We start from the raw sequence: 17,149 nt of genomic DNA, 5'->3' as shown, positions 1-17,149 counted from the left end.
ATTCATCTTTCCTCAGAAAGGTACCCTCGTACCTTTGCTGCGAACTTGAAAAACGAATCTTTGTTTCTAGGGAGTTTGGGGGTTTCAGAACTGAGGGTCAGAGGGTTGTGGGGCAGTAATTTCTTCGTGAAGACTTGGGGTGGGGGAAGGGAGGCTCCTCTGCGCCCCGCCCCGTCTGGTCAGGTCATCTGGTCTGTACCGTCTCGTCTGTCTGTCCCGGGAGCAGGCAGCACCCTTGTGGCCCCAGTGACGCCCGCCTGTCCAAATCCCTCTTTCCCGTCGGCAGTCCCATCGGCTTTCGGGTTAGGTTAGAAATCCTAACAGCACTTTTCTTCCTTCAGTTTATTTACTTTTGTGCGCTTTGGGGACTTGTTTAGGACAGACCCACGCAGGCCCAGCGACAGCAGACGTGACCCGGGGGCACACCTAGGGTCAGGAGAGGCCCCGTCCGGACTCTTCGCCCACCACGTCCACATGCACGCAAGTCGCCAGCAGCTCCGGCCCCGCGAGCCCACCACCCACCCATCCCCCGAGTGCGCTTCCGTGTGTCTCCTTCATTTTAATACCTTCTGACTTTCCTACCAAACGTCTCTTCATACACAACAGAACAAGAGGGAGGGGGGATGGAGTATTTTAACAATACAAAGTATAAATAGTGGCGTTAGATTTTCATCACTCATTTGAAAGCCAGACGTGAGGCTGAGGGAAGCAGGCTGCTGCAGGCGTGGACCAGAAAGGCGCCCGTAGGAGACAAGCACACACCCTGCGGGCGGCCAGGTACCCCGATGGCCCAGCTCATCCTCACGCCTGGCACCTGCTGCTCGGACATCACGGCCTCGGCCTGAGGGTGGCTTCTTGTGGGGGACTCGCCTGGCTCTGCCTGGTCTCCTGGGGAGAGGGAGGGAGGGAGGGAGCGGGTGATGCAGGGCCAGCAAGTCTCCTGGACGCGGGGGGGGGGGGAGCAAGCAGCGGGCGCGGGGGACCCGGTCCCTGCGGGCTGTGCCTTCTGCCACGCGCCGTCTGCCCCTCGGTTGGCCGAGGCCCGTGGAGCAGCGTCTACGCCATCGCCGGCTGTGCCCCCGCTTCGTCCAAGGAGCAGCTCTGGGGCCCACGTTGCAGCTTCTTCATCAGCCGCCGGAGTTTGCCGGGGAAGTTTCTGTCCATGTGGCGGTAAAGAAGCGGCACCACAGCGCTGCTGGCGAAGGCCAGGAACCTGGACAGGTCCTTGGCGAGGAGCAGCGCCCCCAGGTGGTGCCCGTCCGCTGGCCTCCCCCGCGCAGCCAGGACCGTGCGCCCCAGGAGCGTCAGGTAGTGGGGCGTCCAGAGCCCGAACTGCACACACACGGTGGCCACCAGCAGCCTGTGCGCCGAGGGGTCCGGCTGGCCCGCGTCCCGGTCGAGTGGCGTGTCCTCCTTCCGGATCCGCGTGAGGAGCACGAGCGCGTACAGCACGGCCAGGACGGGCACCAGGTACCCGCTGAGCAGCATGATGGCGTCGGCCGCCTCCGTGTGCCGCACCTGGGAGCACTCGGCCAGCCTGGCAGCCACATGGCCGCAGATATAGAAGAGCAGGGAGGAGAAGCCGGTGAGCAGGGCACCGCCCCACACGAAGCCGCACACGTGCCTGGTGTTGTAGACGCTCGACATGTAGGTGCGCGGCAGCGCCCGCTCGATGTAGCAGTCGAGGGCCAGCAGCGCCGTGGAGTACAGGGTCACCAGCGCCGCCACGTTGAACAGCACCAGCAGCGTGACGTGGACCTCGCTGCCCGCGTCCCACACGGCCCAGCCGGCGGCGCCGGGGCCCAGCAGGTGCGCAGGCGCCAGGGCGCCGAGGACCAGGCCGGCCGCGGCCATGTTGGCGAAGTAGACGTCGGGCATGGTCATACCGCCCGGGTCGTGCAGGTTGACCAGCAGCAGCAGGGCATTGTAGCCGAGGCCGAGGGGGACGCCGACAAGCAGGTAGAGCAGCGAGAGGGCAGACAGGGCCCGCTGGACGTGCTGGCAGGGGAGCTGGTCCTCGCCGCCCGTGCCGTTGAGTGGGCAGCTCCACATGGCGGGCTGTGGGGAGAGCAGCGCGTGAGTCCTGCCCTCCACCGGACCTGGGCCCCTCCCTGCCCCCTGAACCAGCTGGGACGGCCAGAAACTGCCGCATGCGTGTTTTCTGTGGCCGCAAGGTGGCGTGGCTGGAAGCTGTGAGGACCCTACTGGCCGCGGGAGCCTCCCTGGCCCCGTTTGCCAGGGAAACGTACAGCTCTTGGAGCCATAACGTGCCTGCTGTCACCTTTTGGTGATGGGTGGTGACTGGGTGGGCCATGGTGACAAAAGCCTGGAGAGGAGGGGGTGGACCCGAGGCCTGGCCTCCCGCGGCCCCGTCAGCCCCCTCGGTGGGAGCTGCAGCCCTGCCGGCGCATCCCTGGTTTCCCACATCAGTCGCGGAATCCTGCGATCACCCTGCTCCACCCTCCCCGCCGTCCTGTGTCTGGGCCGAGGCGTGCCGGGTCGGGGTGACGCAGGTCCCGAGCTGCTGCCCTCCTGCCGGCTCCGTCACATCTGGGAGGGGCACGGCCGCTGCAGGGACACGGGTCCTCCCTCCAGAGTCCTGGGGTCAGGGGAGCCGGCGGGCGCTCCAGGCAGGTGACACGCCCTCGTGGGGTCCTCGGAGCCCTCTGCGTCCTCTTCTTGCCGACTCAGTGCTGGCTCGCTCTCTCCCATCTCTGTCCCAAATGCCTGCAGGCTCCCGCCTGCTGAGCCACGGCCTGGAAAGTGGCTGGGGGCCGGGGAGCCGGTCCACCAGAGCGGCCTGTGCATGCTGTGACCAGCCTGCGGCCTGGTCCCCGTCCACTCTGGCCTCACATGGCTCGCAGGGCATCCAGCGGCCCCTGGGCCTCAGTCCCTACCCTCGTGCCGTCCACACACTCTCACTCTCCTGCCATGCCTGCCCTGCCTCACTCCGGGCCCCACGTCTCCTGGTGCCTGGGCCACATCTCTGCACGCGTGGGCGTCCATCTGTGGGTTCTCGTGACGCCCCTCCTCCCGGGGCGGTGCAACGGCTCTTCCCTCTCTGTTTCCAGCCAGTTTGAGGCGCGAGGGTTGTGTCTGGAAGGACCAGCGTGTGGGATGGGCAGCCCTGCCCTCTGGCTCCCCCCATGGCCCCACGGCGGGTCCGCTGGCGCCCCCGCCCCTCCTGGGGGGTCCCCATCCATGTGGAGGGCGGGCTCAGCCAGGGGAAGTCAACTGAGCAGAGGTTCTCGGAAACCAAGGACAGAAGGGGGGCCCTGTGGGCTCGTGGGCCACGGCCAAGGAGGGCAGGGGGAGCACTGTCGGAGGAGGGGCAGAGCTGCTGCCAGGGGCCCTGCCCTGGCTGAAAAATGGTTCCGTTCTTGGGAGGTGGTCACGTGGAGTCAGCCTACTGAGAATTTCCTTCACACACTCATGTGCTCGTACGGCCGGCTCTCTCGGCCCGAGAGGGGCTGTGAGTGTCTCAGGAGTCAGTGCCGGGTTTTAGATTAAGAACCTGCCCAAGTTTGTGTTCCGGCAGTTCATAAACACAGAACTTAGAAACCCTGCCCCATGAGCTACAAGCAGCTCTGCGTGCGTCCTCTTAGTTATGAACCGTGAGGACACTTCTGATTTCAGGTGCAGATCGCGAGCTCAAAGTACCAGTTTGCACTTGCTTTCCGTCCATTTTTGCTTCTTGTTCCTACGTTCTTCCTGGAGGCCCCTGGTCTCCAGGTGTCATTCAGAGGGCCCAGGGCAGGGACACCTGCTGGGGGGGCCGCCTCATGCACAGAGGAAGGTGCCTGGCGTTTTCTGAAGTGGGGAGGCCCATCCTCACCTGCGTGGGCACGCAGAGTGAGAAGAAGGGAAGGAAGCAGACGGGTGACACCGCTGGCACCGAGGGGACGTGTCACTGGGACACTTGCAGGCCGTGGGTGGGGGGCCACCTGGCTCAAGACTGCGCGGGCGGTGCCTGTGGGCTTGCAGGGGAGCTGGGGGATCTCATTTGGGGACGCTTGGCACGTGGCACTGTGACACCCCCAGACCTGCCGAGCGGCAGTGAGCCTGGCGGGAGAGCAGCGGTCATGTCGGGAAGTGACTGCCCGCCCCGGCGGCAGGGCAGCCGGTCAGGCCCGCTCGAAGCCCAGCCGGGTATCCCGAGGACGGTGGTGGGGGCGGCCATCCTGCCCTGTCCAGGTCCCGGTGCTACTCCTGCAGGGTGCCCTGCCCTGCTGGCCGCAGACTGGCCCTGCCTCCTCCCCTCGCCGCCTGCGGTCCCCCCACTTCCCTTTGTGCTCTGGTTTTGCAAGTGCAGGAATCTGGGAACAAGACCCTCCTCCCCACCCCCGCACCCCCGGGCCCTGTGAGGAGGGGGCCTGAGAACAATGGCTTGGCTCACCCCCTCCACAGGGCTGGGCTGGGCTGGGCTGTCTTTCCAGTTACCAGCTCTGTTCACTTCCTTCCCGAGAAAGAGGAACTGGAACGGCTGCCAGCGCAGAGACCAGGATTCCAGGAAGGGCCCTCTCTGTGGTCCTGCCCCTCCCAGAGGCAGGAGAGAAGAGGCCAGGTAGGCCCTGAGTGGCTGGGCTCCTTCTCCCCGGTGCCTCGGTGGGCTGTCCCTGGTGGTGCCGAATGTGGAGCGTTTGGCGCTTTTCATTCTGAAAGCTGCCACATTCTCCCCAAGTGGCAGAATTAATAATCCATTTTCTGACGGCCCCGTCACCTGCTGCAGTCCTCTCAGCTCCAGGGGTCAGCGCAAGCAAGGACCCCAGTGGCCTCTTGTCCAGGCTGGCCTTAGGAACAGGCTGGTCCTGTCGCCCTGTCCTTGGGGCCTACCTGACACCTCCTGGTAAGAGCTGCCCGCGCTGCTGCCCGCTGGGCCCCTCGATGCTCCCAGGCCTGCCCTCTTCTGTGCCCTCACTCCCTCCCCCCTCCCCCCCCCGGCCCCCGCCAGCTCTGCCCTGTCCTCCCGGCTCTGCCCCGTCCTCCCAGCTCTGTCCTGTCCTCCCGGCTGTCCTGTCCTCCCGGCTCTGTCCTGTCCGGCTGCCCTCCCGCCTCGCCTCCTCCGGGCCCGCCTCCAGACTCGCTGGCCGGGGTGGCCACCTTCCTCTCATGCTTTCGCTGTGTCTCCACTCTCCAAATCTCCCCCATGCCTCCTCCGGCACCAGCACCCAGTTGCAGCGCCCACACCAGGTCTCGTCCACAGCCCCTTCGTCAGACGAGACACCAGGAGTGGCCCCGACCTCCTGTCCTCCCACGGGACTGCACCCAGGGGCCCTCCGTGGACTCCCACTCCTGCCAGGCCAGCTGGGTCCCGGTTCCATGCCCGAACCTCTCTTTTGCCTGGTTGGGATCCTGGCCTCCTCCCAGGGACCCTGCCTGACTTCCCTCCGCTGGGCCCAGGGAACATACAGGTGTGTGCGCGGTCGCCTCTCTTCTGCGGCAGGCGTGCCGAGCGAGGGCTGCAACCAGCCTCGGTCCACAGAGCAGGGCTGCGCCTGACGCGTGCAGGCGTGTTGCCTCGGGGATCACAGCGATGCCAGTGGGAGGACCGCCGAGCCCTGATCATCTGCTCGGCCGGCGTGTGGCCCTGGGCCAGGGGAGCGGGCTGGTCGGCACCAGTGTCCTGGCCCGGCAGAGAAGCGGGAAGCAGCTCCGCAGGCTGGGCCTGGCATGCGCCTCGGGCTGTCCGCGGTGGTCCCGTTACAGCTTTATCCTGTTCCTCCTATAAGGGGATTGATCACTGATCTAAAGGTGACTTGCATCCCCGCTGTCTTGTTTCTGATTATGCTCCTGAAGCAGCAGCCTCGGCCCTGCCAGCACGGCGGCTTTCACCGCGTCCGCTCCCCTGCCTAGTCCCGGCGTGGCTGCTGTGCGGCGGGCGTCTGGCCAGTCTTGTTCGAGGGGATGGAGAGGTCCTTAGCTTCGGGCCAGGGTGGTTCCAGGCTTGGGGCCAGCAGTGGAGAGGAGAGAGGAGGGTGGCCAGCCTGGCAGAGCAGAGAGTACCTCGCCCGCGGGAGGGCACCGCCGGCCTGAGACTCCAGGGTGGAGGTCATCTCTGTGGGCGGGGGGCTCAGCTGGCTCAGAACGTTGCCCCTGACACTGAAGCACCTGCTCAGGGTCTTTCTCTGCAGGCTTGGCTGCATGCATGGCACAAGAGGGTAGCCTCGGGAGAGGCTGGAGCTCAAAAATCATGCTTTTTTCAGAGAATCTGAGAGGACCAGGAAGTCGGGCGGCGTTGGGCCTGATCAACGAGCTGGCCTGCGCGTGGCCTGCTGGGGCTGCTGCTTTCTGAGTGTGATGGGGACGCTCTCAGGCCTCCCTGCCCACCTGCTGCGTGTGCGGCACCGGGGGCTGAGGGAAGCCTTCAAGGGAACACAGCCAAGGTCACCACTGCCACAGCACAGAGGGTCCCCTCTCGGGCCCCAGTGGCCTTGCCCTCTGGAGTGAACCAGGCTGAGGCCCCAAGGCCAGAGGTTCACGGTCAGACAAGCTGGCATCCACCTGTGGTACCTGGGCAGCGGCACTGCCACTGACCTCAAGCTAGCCCATCGGAAGGGCATGGTGATAGGGCGGCCACCTCCAACGGGGCAGGCAGGGCGAGCCCTGCTCGGGGCTGCCGGACGTGGAAGTAGTGGTTTTGTCTCCACGGGAGGCCCAGGGCACGGAGCCGTTTCGGGGTTCTGTCCCACCGCACCCGTTTCTGAGGACTCAGCTGTCTCTAGAGCCCCCTCTCTTCCTTGACCCTCAACTGGAGTGAGTGTCATTCATCACAGATGTTCCCGTGCACAGAAGTACTGATAGTTTTCTTCCAAGACCCTCTCTGGGTTCCAATAATTATCTTTCAAGAAGACGTTCTCCCAGACTCTCCAACTTCCAGCCCCGGGAAGGCTCAGCCACCCCGTGGTCACGCTGTGTGCCCCTCGGGTGGGAGCTCCCCCGGCTGTGCTGGGCGGGAGGCTCTTTGGCGGGGTCGTCGGCATGGCACTGAAGAGCTGTCTGCTCCAGGCTCGGGCGGGGAGGAGCGGAGACACTACGAGAGGAAAACCCACGGCCGCCGGGCTCCAAGGTGCATGCTGACATGAGCGCAGAGTGTGCGGCGCTGGCCGAGCACCCCAGGGCAGCTCTCCTGCTGTCTTCAATTCTGGAGAAGATGGTCCCTGCTCTGCTCTGGGCCCTGAGCAGGCACTTCCAGGATGTCTGCCGCTCTCTCTGGCACCCAGGAGGCCGTCGGATGGCCCTGTGGCCTGGGTGGGTACTGGAGTCACATGTGGGCCGAGAGGGTCTTGCGGGCTTAGTGTGGAGGCCCGCTCTAGGTGGGCGTGGCTGGGCCTCAGGGAAAGTGAGCTGACAGGCCAGCCTCTGCTCAGCGGCCCAGGAAGCCCTGAAGCCCAGGAGGGGCCGCGGTGTCCAGGGCGTGGGGGCAGCGCAGTGAGGCAGCAGCTCCCCCCCAAGGATCGGTGACTGCGGGGCCCTGGCGGGGGACTGGCCACAGGCCTGGTCAATGGAGCGGAACAGCTGGGGCAGCTGTGAAGCGGTGCCCACCTGGGGACCTGGGGCCACGGGGCGCACGTCCAAGCCCTGCTGCACCGAGGTCCCTGCTTTTATACTTAGAGAAGGCAGCTCGGGTGCACCCCCTGCCTGACTCAGTCCTCCCCTCGGAGGGACCCACACTGCCTGCTGAGAGCTCTTGCCCGAGGGCTGCGAGGGAACCAAGCAGTGGCCTGTGAACTGGGCCGAGGGGCCGAGACCGGGACTCCACATGGCTGAGGACCGGGCTCCCTGGGCACCCTGCTCACAGCTGCCTGGCTTTGGTCCCTGGGTCAGGAGGTTGTCGCGAGGGTGGAGTACGTGCGGTCAGCGGATGAGCCTGGCCAGCCCCTGGCGTGCGCAGTGGGCTGCAGTTCCTCATCCTCCTCCACGGTCCGTTACTGCAGAGGAAGCTGCTGCGTGAACTCTCACTCAGACTCTCTGCCAACTGACACGTGGGGAGAGGAAGCTGGCGGAGAGAGGACAGAGAGCTTGAGCGCGGGCACAGGCTGAGTGCGAGTTCTCACGGGGAGAGGCTGCGGGCCCCATCAGACCCCACATCACAGCTCAGAGTCCCTGGGACCCCACTAGGGCCTCGGTAACAACACAGGCGGCGAGTCTCTGGGGCTGCGCTCGCTGAGCTGGGGTCCCAGCCCCATGGGGCTGGTCTCCACCCCAGTGGCACCCCTGCTTACAGATGCTCCGCCGTCCCTTCTTTCATTCTCTGCTGGCAAGGACTGCACGTCAGTTGGGCTAGCTGCTGGAAGTGTTTTGAGGCCCGATGTCAGCGTCTTTCTTCCATGATTTTTTTTTTTTTAAAAAAAGAACCCAGAACGGTATAAACCAACCCTTGAAAAGTGAATGTCCACAGGTAACTAAAAACCTTGCTCAAATTCAGGGCTACAGTGCACAATGATCTCTGTGGAAATTGGAGGATGCCAGGAGCACGTCAGAGCAGCAACCTGGCAGGGGGCGGGGAGCGGGCGGCTGTGGTGGGCAGGGGGTCCTGAGTGAGCGTGTGCGCATGCACGAGTGTGAGCGTGTGCACGCACACAGCCCGCAGAACCAGCTAACTCCCGTCCGAGGTCGCTGAACTTGTCCCACTGCACTCGTCTGTTCCCACCTGCCGAGAGCTCCCTGAAGGGGGAGCATTCCTTGATCCGTGCCCTGCAGCCTGGCTGGCTGTGTCCGGGAAGAGGAGGCCTGAGATGGTGTCACAGGCTTTTCCCCAAAGTGCCTGGGCAGTGCGGCTCGGCCTGGCTTTAGTCCTGGAGACCCGCGCGCACGGTAATACCTGGACTTCAGCTGAATGCTCTGGAGCCCTCAAAATGCTTTGAAAATGACTCCTGAATGTTTATTTCCTTTTGTAACAGTGGATAGAGGCTCTAGCTACAATTAACATGCAGCTGGTAGGAGCCAGACGCTCCGGAAAGGCTGATGTTTTCATAGGTCTTCAATGTAGAGAGCTTACGTCTCTGATTCCTGTCACAGACGCTGCGCCTTCCTGGCTGTGATAAGAAACGGTCCATTATGTAGATGGGGTGTCCTGATTTTTGTAGCCTGTTGCTTTTTAAGGTTCTGAACCGAAGAGTGGTGAGTGTGAACCAGGCAGCCTGCCTCAGGCATAAACCGAGCTGCCTCTGGCTCTCCGTGGGAGAGAACGGCACATCCGCCGCTCGGGAAGGGCTGCAGGAACGGGGACCAACGGCCCGGGACGCCCGCCCGGGCTCCCAGGCTCTTCACCCTGGGAGAATATGGGACACGTGTTCTCTTGTTTGTGGAGCTCTGGTTTCTTGCCTTTTTCTTGTCCACTGACTACCTTGGTTTGAGGCTAGTGCTCCTTCCAGGTAATCTCAACCAGGGGAAAACAGAACCAGGAAGACTCGCTCAGAAATTCAATGGCCACACGGAGAACAGACCGGGCCTCCGCTCAGGCTCCGCAGCCCGGCACCCTGCTGGGCTCCCCCACCCCGCCCTGCCTCTCCCTGGTGTGCTCTTACCTGGGGGGTGCTCGGAGCCACAGATCTTATCGCTACCCGTGGTTCTTTCCAAGGGAGGAATGCCCATTACACTTGGTGTAATAGCCTTCCTCGGTTCTCATTAAAACTGGGAACCTCCTAGGTGCGCTCCGCCCTCCCACCACGTGTGTGGGAGGAAGGGGACCCGCGGGGTCGCATGGGACAGGCGGCCCGTGCCCCCCTGTCCCTCCCCTACTCAAGGGGTGTTCTGTTGGCAGGTCTTGGGGGCCGAACTCGGCCCCTTGGCAGCATCACGTTCTAGCTTCTCAAATTAGAAAGTTTGCTTTTACTCCCTACACTGAGTCCCTTCTGCTCTTTGATGCCTGGCTGGTGTTCTGGGGTCCCGGGCCTGTGAGACCCCGTGGACAGACGCAGCCTGGTGTGGCCCAGTCGTGCAAGAGGCTTGAGCCATAGAGCGCTGAGGAGCCGGCGGCGAGCAGGGGGAGGTAGCTGGGCGCTCTGCCGAAGGAGGGAGCAGCCTGGGTGTGTCCTGCGCAGAGCACAGCAGCCCTCACCCCAGACAAGCCCTGGGGTGCAACCTGCCGGCGGCAGGTTGTATTTTCAGGGTCCAGATGACATGCTAGGGCCTGGAGGATGGATGCAGCTTGCCCAAGGAGCACCTTCCCCTCCCCGCCCTGGAAAGCGGCCGGTCCGTCTTCCCACCGGCAATCATGCACGCGTGCTTCCTGGCAGGGATCTTTGCAAGCATGTCACTTTTTCGTTATATAATAGGTATAAGCAGCTCTCCGTTCTAACCTAAAACCCCACACGCCCACATCCGGCGGCTCTGCGTGCCTTTCTCCCGTCACCTGCCTGCCAGGGGCTTCTGAGTTCCAGGGACCCCAAGTCAGTGCAGAACTAATGCTGTGCTCGTCTCAGGGTGTTTCCCTACCCCCCAGGGAGGCAGGACAGCAGTGGTCAAGGGCAGGGCCCCCCCAGCTTCCTCTCCGTGACTCGGCACAGTACGCACTCACCAGATGAAGCTATGGTTTTTCAAAGCCTGTTATCTTAGAGAGGACTTCTTCATTTAGGAAGATACTAGAGGTTCCGGTGTGGGGAGCTGGACCCTGCAGCGGGTCATGGAGTGTGTGGCTGTCCCCTCAGCATAATTTTCAATAGGGCCTCTTTTCCCTCTCAGTGGCGCCCTGGTGGGGAGCCAGTTGCGACGGTAGTGTTAGTGTCTGGTCCCCCTTACGCGTGGGCGGCCTGGAGCATGGTCAGAGTCTTCGTGTTCACACTCTCGCGTCTGCAGAGGCCTGGAAAGCAGGCTGCTCGCCCCCGGGTGACTGAAGGCCAGCCCCGCTAGATGCTGCAAACAGAGCGGGGAGGAGGGGGCCGCTGCTCGCAGAGGCACGGAGCTGGTTGTCGGCAGGTGGCCTGGAGCTGCCAAGTGAGCGCACATCCAGCGATGGGGGAACAGTCCGTCAGGTCCAGACGCACCCTCTGTCTCCCCAAAGCCCGGACAGACTGCGACACTGAGACCAGGGCCCCACTGAGACCATGAACCCGGCTACCGTGTTCATGTCATTAACTTGGTGTTGGGTTTCTGGTCCTGGGTAGATGGGCGCTCAGAGGCTGGGGCACTGCCTTCTTCTCAAGTTTTGAAGGAGCCTTATGCCCAGGGGTTTTTATCTTTTTATCAAGTGTCCTAGACCATTAACGACACTTGATATTTCCATTTAGACGTTGCTCCAGAAGTTCCTAAGATTTTGTAGTCATAAAAGGGGACGAAAGTTACAACCACGGTGACCCAGGAGCAGGCGGTCGGTCCCCGGCAGGACATGTGAGGAGCCGGCGGTGTTGCTGAGCCTCCTACGCGGCCAGCAGCTCTCAGCTGCCCCGGACAGGTGAATGACCGCAGGGCAGCGGCCCCGGCCGGCTGGGCTCTGCACGGCTGGAGGGCAGCCACAGGCGGGGACAGCGCTCCCACCTGCCGGGGGACAGTGCCCGGGCGGGGCCGAGGGGACCCGAAAGTCAGAGCTCAGAGCGGAGCACCGGCCCCGGACCGCTGCGTCCCGTGCTACTGCCGCGCGGGCCGAGACCCCGAGTGTGCCCATCCGCCCCCGCCCCGCGTTCGGCGCCCACTCACCGGCTCGCTGGGCCGCGGACCGCGCAGTCGCCGCGAGGGGGGCAGCTCGGGGCTCCGAGAGAGGCGGCGGGGCTGACGGCGCGCACGCCGCGCGGGCCTGTGTACACACGTGACCGCGCCGCTCCCGCCCCGCCCCGCCCCGCCCCGGGAGTCCGCCCCGCCCCCGGGGGCGCGCCGGTGGCCGGCCGAGGTCCTGGGCGGGCCAGATTGCTGAGTCAGAACGCGCTCTAATCCGCAGGGGACAGACACCCCGCCCTCGGAGGTTGTAATCGGGGCCTGCCAGGCGCACCTGCTCCTCTTCCCCAAGTGTGGTTGCTGGCTCCAGGTTCACCTCCTACTTCCTGGCCTGAGGAATTTCTTTGTAAACAACTGGCCGCAGGAAAACCATTTAAAGAGACAGTGCACTGTTTGCAGCCTCATTAATTCCGTAGCTGCTGTTCTAATTGGGTGTTGGGAAAGTTACAGAACAAGGTCGTTTTCTCTGCTCTAAGGCTTGTGCTGTAATAGTGCTCCTGGCAACGCGATCTGGCTCCAGAGCTAAGAACATTTCTGAAAATCCACGTGTGCTGTGTGACCAGGGGTGGACGGAACAGGAATGATGGGAATAGTAACCAAGGCTGGCCCTGGGTGTCATGGTCCTGCCGGCTGGGCTCAGGGCTCCACCTTGGGCCATCCTGCTTGACAGGACAGCTTCCTGACCAAGGGATCGGAGAGGGAAGTTGGGGGTCAGCTGGGGGACCAGACTGCCTCTCGCTCTCTGTCAGGGTCATGTACAGACCCCTGGGGCCCCCACCCTCCCCTTGGCCCCGTTGTCATTACCGTAACTAGCTCGCCATGCCAACACCAGGTCTTTGTGGCAGCAGGCAGGCATCCAGCCGTGGGAAGGCTAATCCCGTCAGCCGGCACTGACATCCAGCAGCGAGGGACTACGGGCTGTGTGCCAGCTTCTGTTCTGGGCCCTCAGAGCAGCCTTTCAAGGTATATGCGCCACGTTTCATCAAGTCGGAGACTCCGTGCGCGCTGCGCACGCCAAAACGTTATGGACCGCTACAAGAAAACAGTCGGACGCTGTCTGCTGTAAGAAGCGTGCTGCTCTTAGGGTCGTCAAAGTGAGGAAATGCGCCTTACCATCAACGGAGTGCGGCGCCCTGCTCACTTTAAATTGTACTGAGGTTCAGAAAACTTCAGCAGCGCGCCGGGGTCATGCAGCAGAGTGGAGCCGGAATTTGCACTCAGGTGGCCTCTGCTTTCTCCATCAGGGCTTGGGACTTTGCGTCGTCCTAGCGATCTGCCTAAGACGTGTTGTTGTCTACTTTTTTGAAAGGCCTAGGACCCCAGAATTCCTGGTCAGAGTCCCTGGAATGCCAGGCTCAACAAGGTCTGCCCACGGGTGCCCACGCCTGGTGAGCTGCTGATCGTAACTGGGAAAAGCAGGCGTTCAGCCCCGTCCCAGCCCCTCAGCCCTCGGGTCACCCCATTGCCTTATCTGCAGAGAAAGACTTCCTCCACCAAGCAGGCCCCGGCCAGGGAGAATGGCAGAGTCTGTGTGTGTCGGGGGATCTTCAAAGAGGACCCACCCTCCAGCTGAGCCCAGATCAGCGTTCCCTAGCTGCGGAATGTAAACACGCTCCGTGGGGCCCCAGCTCTGTGGCCTGCTGCTAGCTGCTCCCAGAGTTCAGGCCAACTCCTGGGCAAGACCCAGGTGTCTGCAGGGACAGCTGTACCGTCCTGGGGGTGAGAGGTGTGGGAAGCTGGTCCTGGTTCCTGGGTTTCCAACTGCATCGTCTGGTGTTGACTTTTGAAAACCGCGAGGAGTCGGCCTCCCCTGCTCTCTGGTTGAGGCCCCCAAGGAGCAGTGAAGTGCTCCCAGGCCCCAGGCCTCTACCTTTGTAGCTGCACGCGCCGTGTTCACAAGGCTGGTGCCCTAACTGCGCCACACTGTGCAGCAGAGACTCCGGCCAGTGCTCTGCTGGGGTCATGGACATGACTCTCCGTGGATGGAGACTGCTCACCAGTCTTGAGACTCGTCTTCCCCGGTTGTCCTCGAGCGGCAGTCGATCCCACGCGGGGGGCTCTGGACTGCTGGTCAGGGACTCGAGGGTCACCTGCTGCGGGGGCCGCACTTGGTCCTTCCCTCAGGGGCGGGGAGGGTGACGGCTGCCCTCACCGACAAGGCAGGTGGGTCTTTCTTTTTAGGAGTTCTGCACGTTTAGGAGATGCACCTTTTTAGGAGTTTCACACCTACGAGGAAATGTGATTCTATGTGAAACGTGGGTCAAGGGCAAGGAACGTTTAAAGTTCCCTTATTAGTTCTTGTAGTGAGGTTATGTGTTTTGATGTCTCTGTGGCTCTGTTACTGTAAGTCGTGTTGCTCAGGCCCCGGTAGTTGACTTTGGTAAGGAAGCGTGAGGGTCTGGCGAGAACCTGAGTCCCACCCTGGAGGGGCCGGGGGTGGACGTCAGTTGACAGCTGGGCCCGTGGTTTCTGTGTGGTCGTCCTGGGTCGTCACCCTTGTCAGCGCAGTTGCCTCACTGCCTCCCCCTCCTTTCTAAATCCCACCCTACTCGGCCTCCGCGGGACCTCTTCTGTCCTCCGTGGAAGCAGATCCTCCCCATTATTAATGTGAGAGGTGCCCCGGGTGGGTGTGTGACAGGGCCCCTGCCCTCAGCGTGCAGCCTGGCGCGGGGACCACCCAGACTCCAGGAGGGCAGTGGAGCGGCACCCGGTGTCAGCCCTGCCCGAGCTGCGCCTTTCCTGGCCTGGGGGAGACCAGTGGCTCTGAGAGGTCAGCACGCTGACGGGGCCCGCCCTCCAGGAGCCCCAGGCCGGCGCGAGGCAGGCCGTGAGCCGGGGCTCTGGTCCCCGACGGCGAGCACCAGGGACGCCGGCAGTCGGCAGGGGTGCGGCTGGGCCAACCTGGAGGAGGGCCACCGAGGCTGAGGCCTGGTCCCGGTGCTCCGTCTAGCCTGAGGCCGACGAGCGCCCCGCACACCTAGCAGCCCTGGCACGGCCTTCGTGGTGCTTCTTAGGTCTGGAAAATGTGGCCCCTCCCGAGAGCCCCTGGGCGGCTGCCTGACAGCAGCCGGCTAGGCAATAGGGCGGCCCCTCCGGCTCTCAGGTGTCCCGACGCTCGCCCGACAGCGGCCTGCCCTCCCCTGCCCCGTGGCCGTCTTCTCATCCTGGCTTCCATGTGCGAGGGACCACCGACCCACGGTCGTGGGCCACGAGCCTGGCTGTGTCTCTTCCGTGTCCGAGCCGGCGGCTGTGGCGAGGATGCCGCCCTACGGACGCGCCGCACGGGCCCCGCTGCCCACTCCGATTCCGGCGCCGCACTGCCCCGCGCTGCCGCTGCTCTGCAGCCCTCGCCAGCTCAGCTGCCCCGGCTCTCGCACGGCCGCTCCAGCCGCGGGTGGGGAGACGAGGGCACGCCCCCACCCCCGCTACGGGGCACGCGCATGCAGGGGGAGCACGGGCACGTGGGGGCTCCGCACCTGGGCGCCTCCCCCAGCAGCAGCAGCGCGGATCGTTGCGGGGATTGTAGGTTAACCCACGATGTGCTTAACTGAGGTTCGTCGCGGCCCCGGCTGTTCAGCACGTCGGCTCTTGTGTCCAAGAGAAACAGGCGCTGAGCCTGCTTATTCTCTGCACCACACGAGGGTGCAGGGCGAGCGGGTAGTCGTGGGCGAGGTCGCCCGCGGTGCCCGCGGGACCTGGGAAGGGGCCCCGATGGCTGGCCTTGTGCCACAGTCTTTACGGAGTGATTTCCTGCACTTGAGTGGGATTCCCGGTGGCCACCAGGCCCGGTTTAGAGAGGCCGGGGTCCAGGGGATAACAGACCCCTGACCAGAGCAGACAGCTGGGGCTCCGTGCGGCCCGGCAGCCTCATCAGAGCGCCTCCCAGCTCCCGGGGATGCTTCGGCAGCTCCGCTTTGCAGGTGGGAAGACCAAGGCCCCGAGAGGAACTGACCTACACAGGGTCCTGCCACGCTCGTGGGCTGGAGCCCAGGTCAGTACCAGGTCGGTGGGCTTTGGTGGCCCCTCGTGCTCCCTGTCCGTCGTCTGCGGTGGGCGCAGCGCCTCAGCCTTTGTGCAGCCCCGCCCGTGGGCCCCAGGCTGCTCCCCCGCTTGGATAGGGCGGGTTTCCCCGTGGCCGTCTGAGCGGTCCTGGAGGGGAAGAGCCAGCGTGGCTACAGGGCCACGTCCGCTCGGTGGTTTTCTCGAAGCTGGATCTTCCCTCGGAGCCGAGGACGTGGAGGAAGTTGATGGTGGGAGCCCGTGCGACGCCCAGTCGTCGTCTGACTTTGGGAGGCCGGCCTCCGCGGTGCAGCCTCAGAGGCTCCTTCCCAAGGAGTCAAGTCAGCGCTCCCCAGAGTCAGGGGAGCACGTCACCCAGCTCTGCTGACGAAACTTTTCTGCCACACTTTTAGCCAAGAAGAGCTCACGGTCCGGCTTCCAAATAACGCAATCAATCACGATATTCCGTTACTTAGAAAAAGCTGCTCCGCTGTAGTCATGTGTGCTTTTATTTGTGTGAACTGCGTGTGTGTATGTGTGTGTGTGGTATAAAACACACGGATCACATCAGAGCCGTACACTGAAGTGTTCCAGGTGCGTGTGAAGAAATGATGAGATGTCTGGGAGTGAGGGGCGGACGGGGAGATGGGCCACACCATTGGACACAGGGGGTCACCACACTTCCCTTAATAACAGAAAGAGGAGAAAAGAGGGAGGGTGGTGGGCCTGAGCACGTCCCGGGGCCGCCTGCTGGGACCTGCGTCCTGCCCCATGTGCGCTCACCCCTCCACTCCTCCTGCAGGAGGGGGTTCACAAAGCAGGACTCGCTGTCTTGCTGACGGTTGGCGGGGAGCCTCTGTCATGCCCTGTCCCTCGAGGGAGCCCGTCGATCGCTGCCAGACTGAGCGCTGCTGCTGCTGCTGCTGCCGGGTAGGACCTCGCAGGCACGCACCTCGAATCTGGGGTTAGGAGGGGAAAGAACCAGAGTTTTTATTCTGGGAGTTTATTTTTTCTTTTCGCAAACCTTTAATCGACATTAAAAATAGTGCACGTGGGGCTTCCCTGGTGGCACCGTGGTTAAGAATCCGCCTGCTGATGCAGGGGACACGGGTTCGAGCCCTGGTCCGGGAAGATCCCACATGCCGCGGAGCAGCTAAGCCCGGGCGCCACAACTACTGACGCCCACGCGTCTAGAGCCCGTGCTCTGCAACAAGAGAAGCCACCGCAATGAGAAGCCCGCGCACCGCAATGAAGAGTAGCCCCTGCTCGCGGCAACTAGAGAAAGCCCCCGTGCAGCAACGAAGACCCAACGCAGCCAAAAAAAATTAAACTAATTAATTACTTAATTTAAAAACATAGTGCACGTGACACAGTGCTTCCTGGAGAGCAGGAGCAGGGTCGCTGGAGGGTGCATGGCCCGGGGTTTCCTCTCAGCAGCCCGCGCTGGGGGCATCCCGGAGTCTGCTGGCCACCTGCCATTCAGGCGTGGCCCCAGAAGCCA

At 63.4% G+C, this 17,149-nt stretch overlaps 2 protein-coding genes across 4 annotated transcripts in view; one reads left to right on the top strand and one right to left on the bottom strand.

Annotated features, from left to right (window-relative positions):
* CHLSN (cholesin) overlaps positions 1-17,149 on the top strand; it is a 97,116-nt gene that overhangs the window by 57,211 nt on the left and 22,756 nt on the right. The window lies entirely within an intron of this gene.
* Positions 342-11,705, bottom strand: GPR146 (G protein-coupled receptor 146). The gene is made up of 2 exons (XM_082671100.1): positions 11,635-11,705; positions 342-2,058 (listed from the first exon to the last, which is right to left on the bottom strand). The coding sequence occupies exon 2, from the start codon at positions 2,050-2,052 to the stop codon at positions 1,057-1,059; it is 996 nt and encodes a 331-aa protein (XP_082527226.1). The 5' UTR covers positions 2,053-2,058; positions 11,635-11,705; the 3' UTR covers positions 342-1,056.

Source organism: Grampus griseus (assembly GCF_964374135.1).
Source record: "Grampus griseus genome assembly, chromosome: 14".
NCBI lineage: Eukaryota > Metazoa > Chordata > Mammalia > Artiodactyla > Delphinidae > Grampus > Grampus griseus.
The sequence above is the reverse complement of the archived record's forward strand: the minus strand, read 5'-3'. Positions and strand labels throughout refer to the sequence as shown.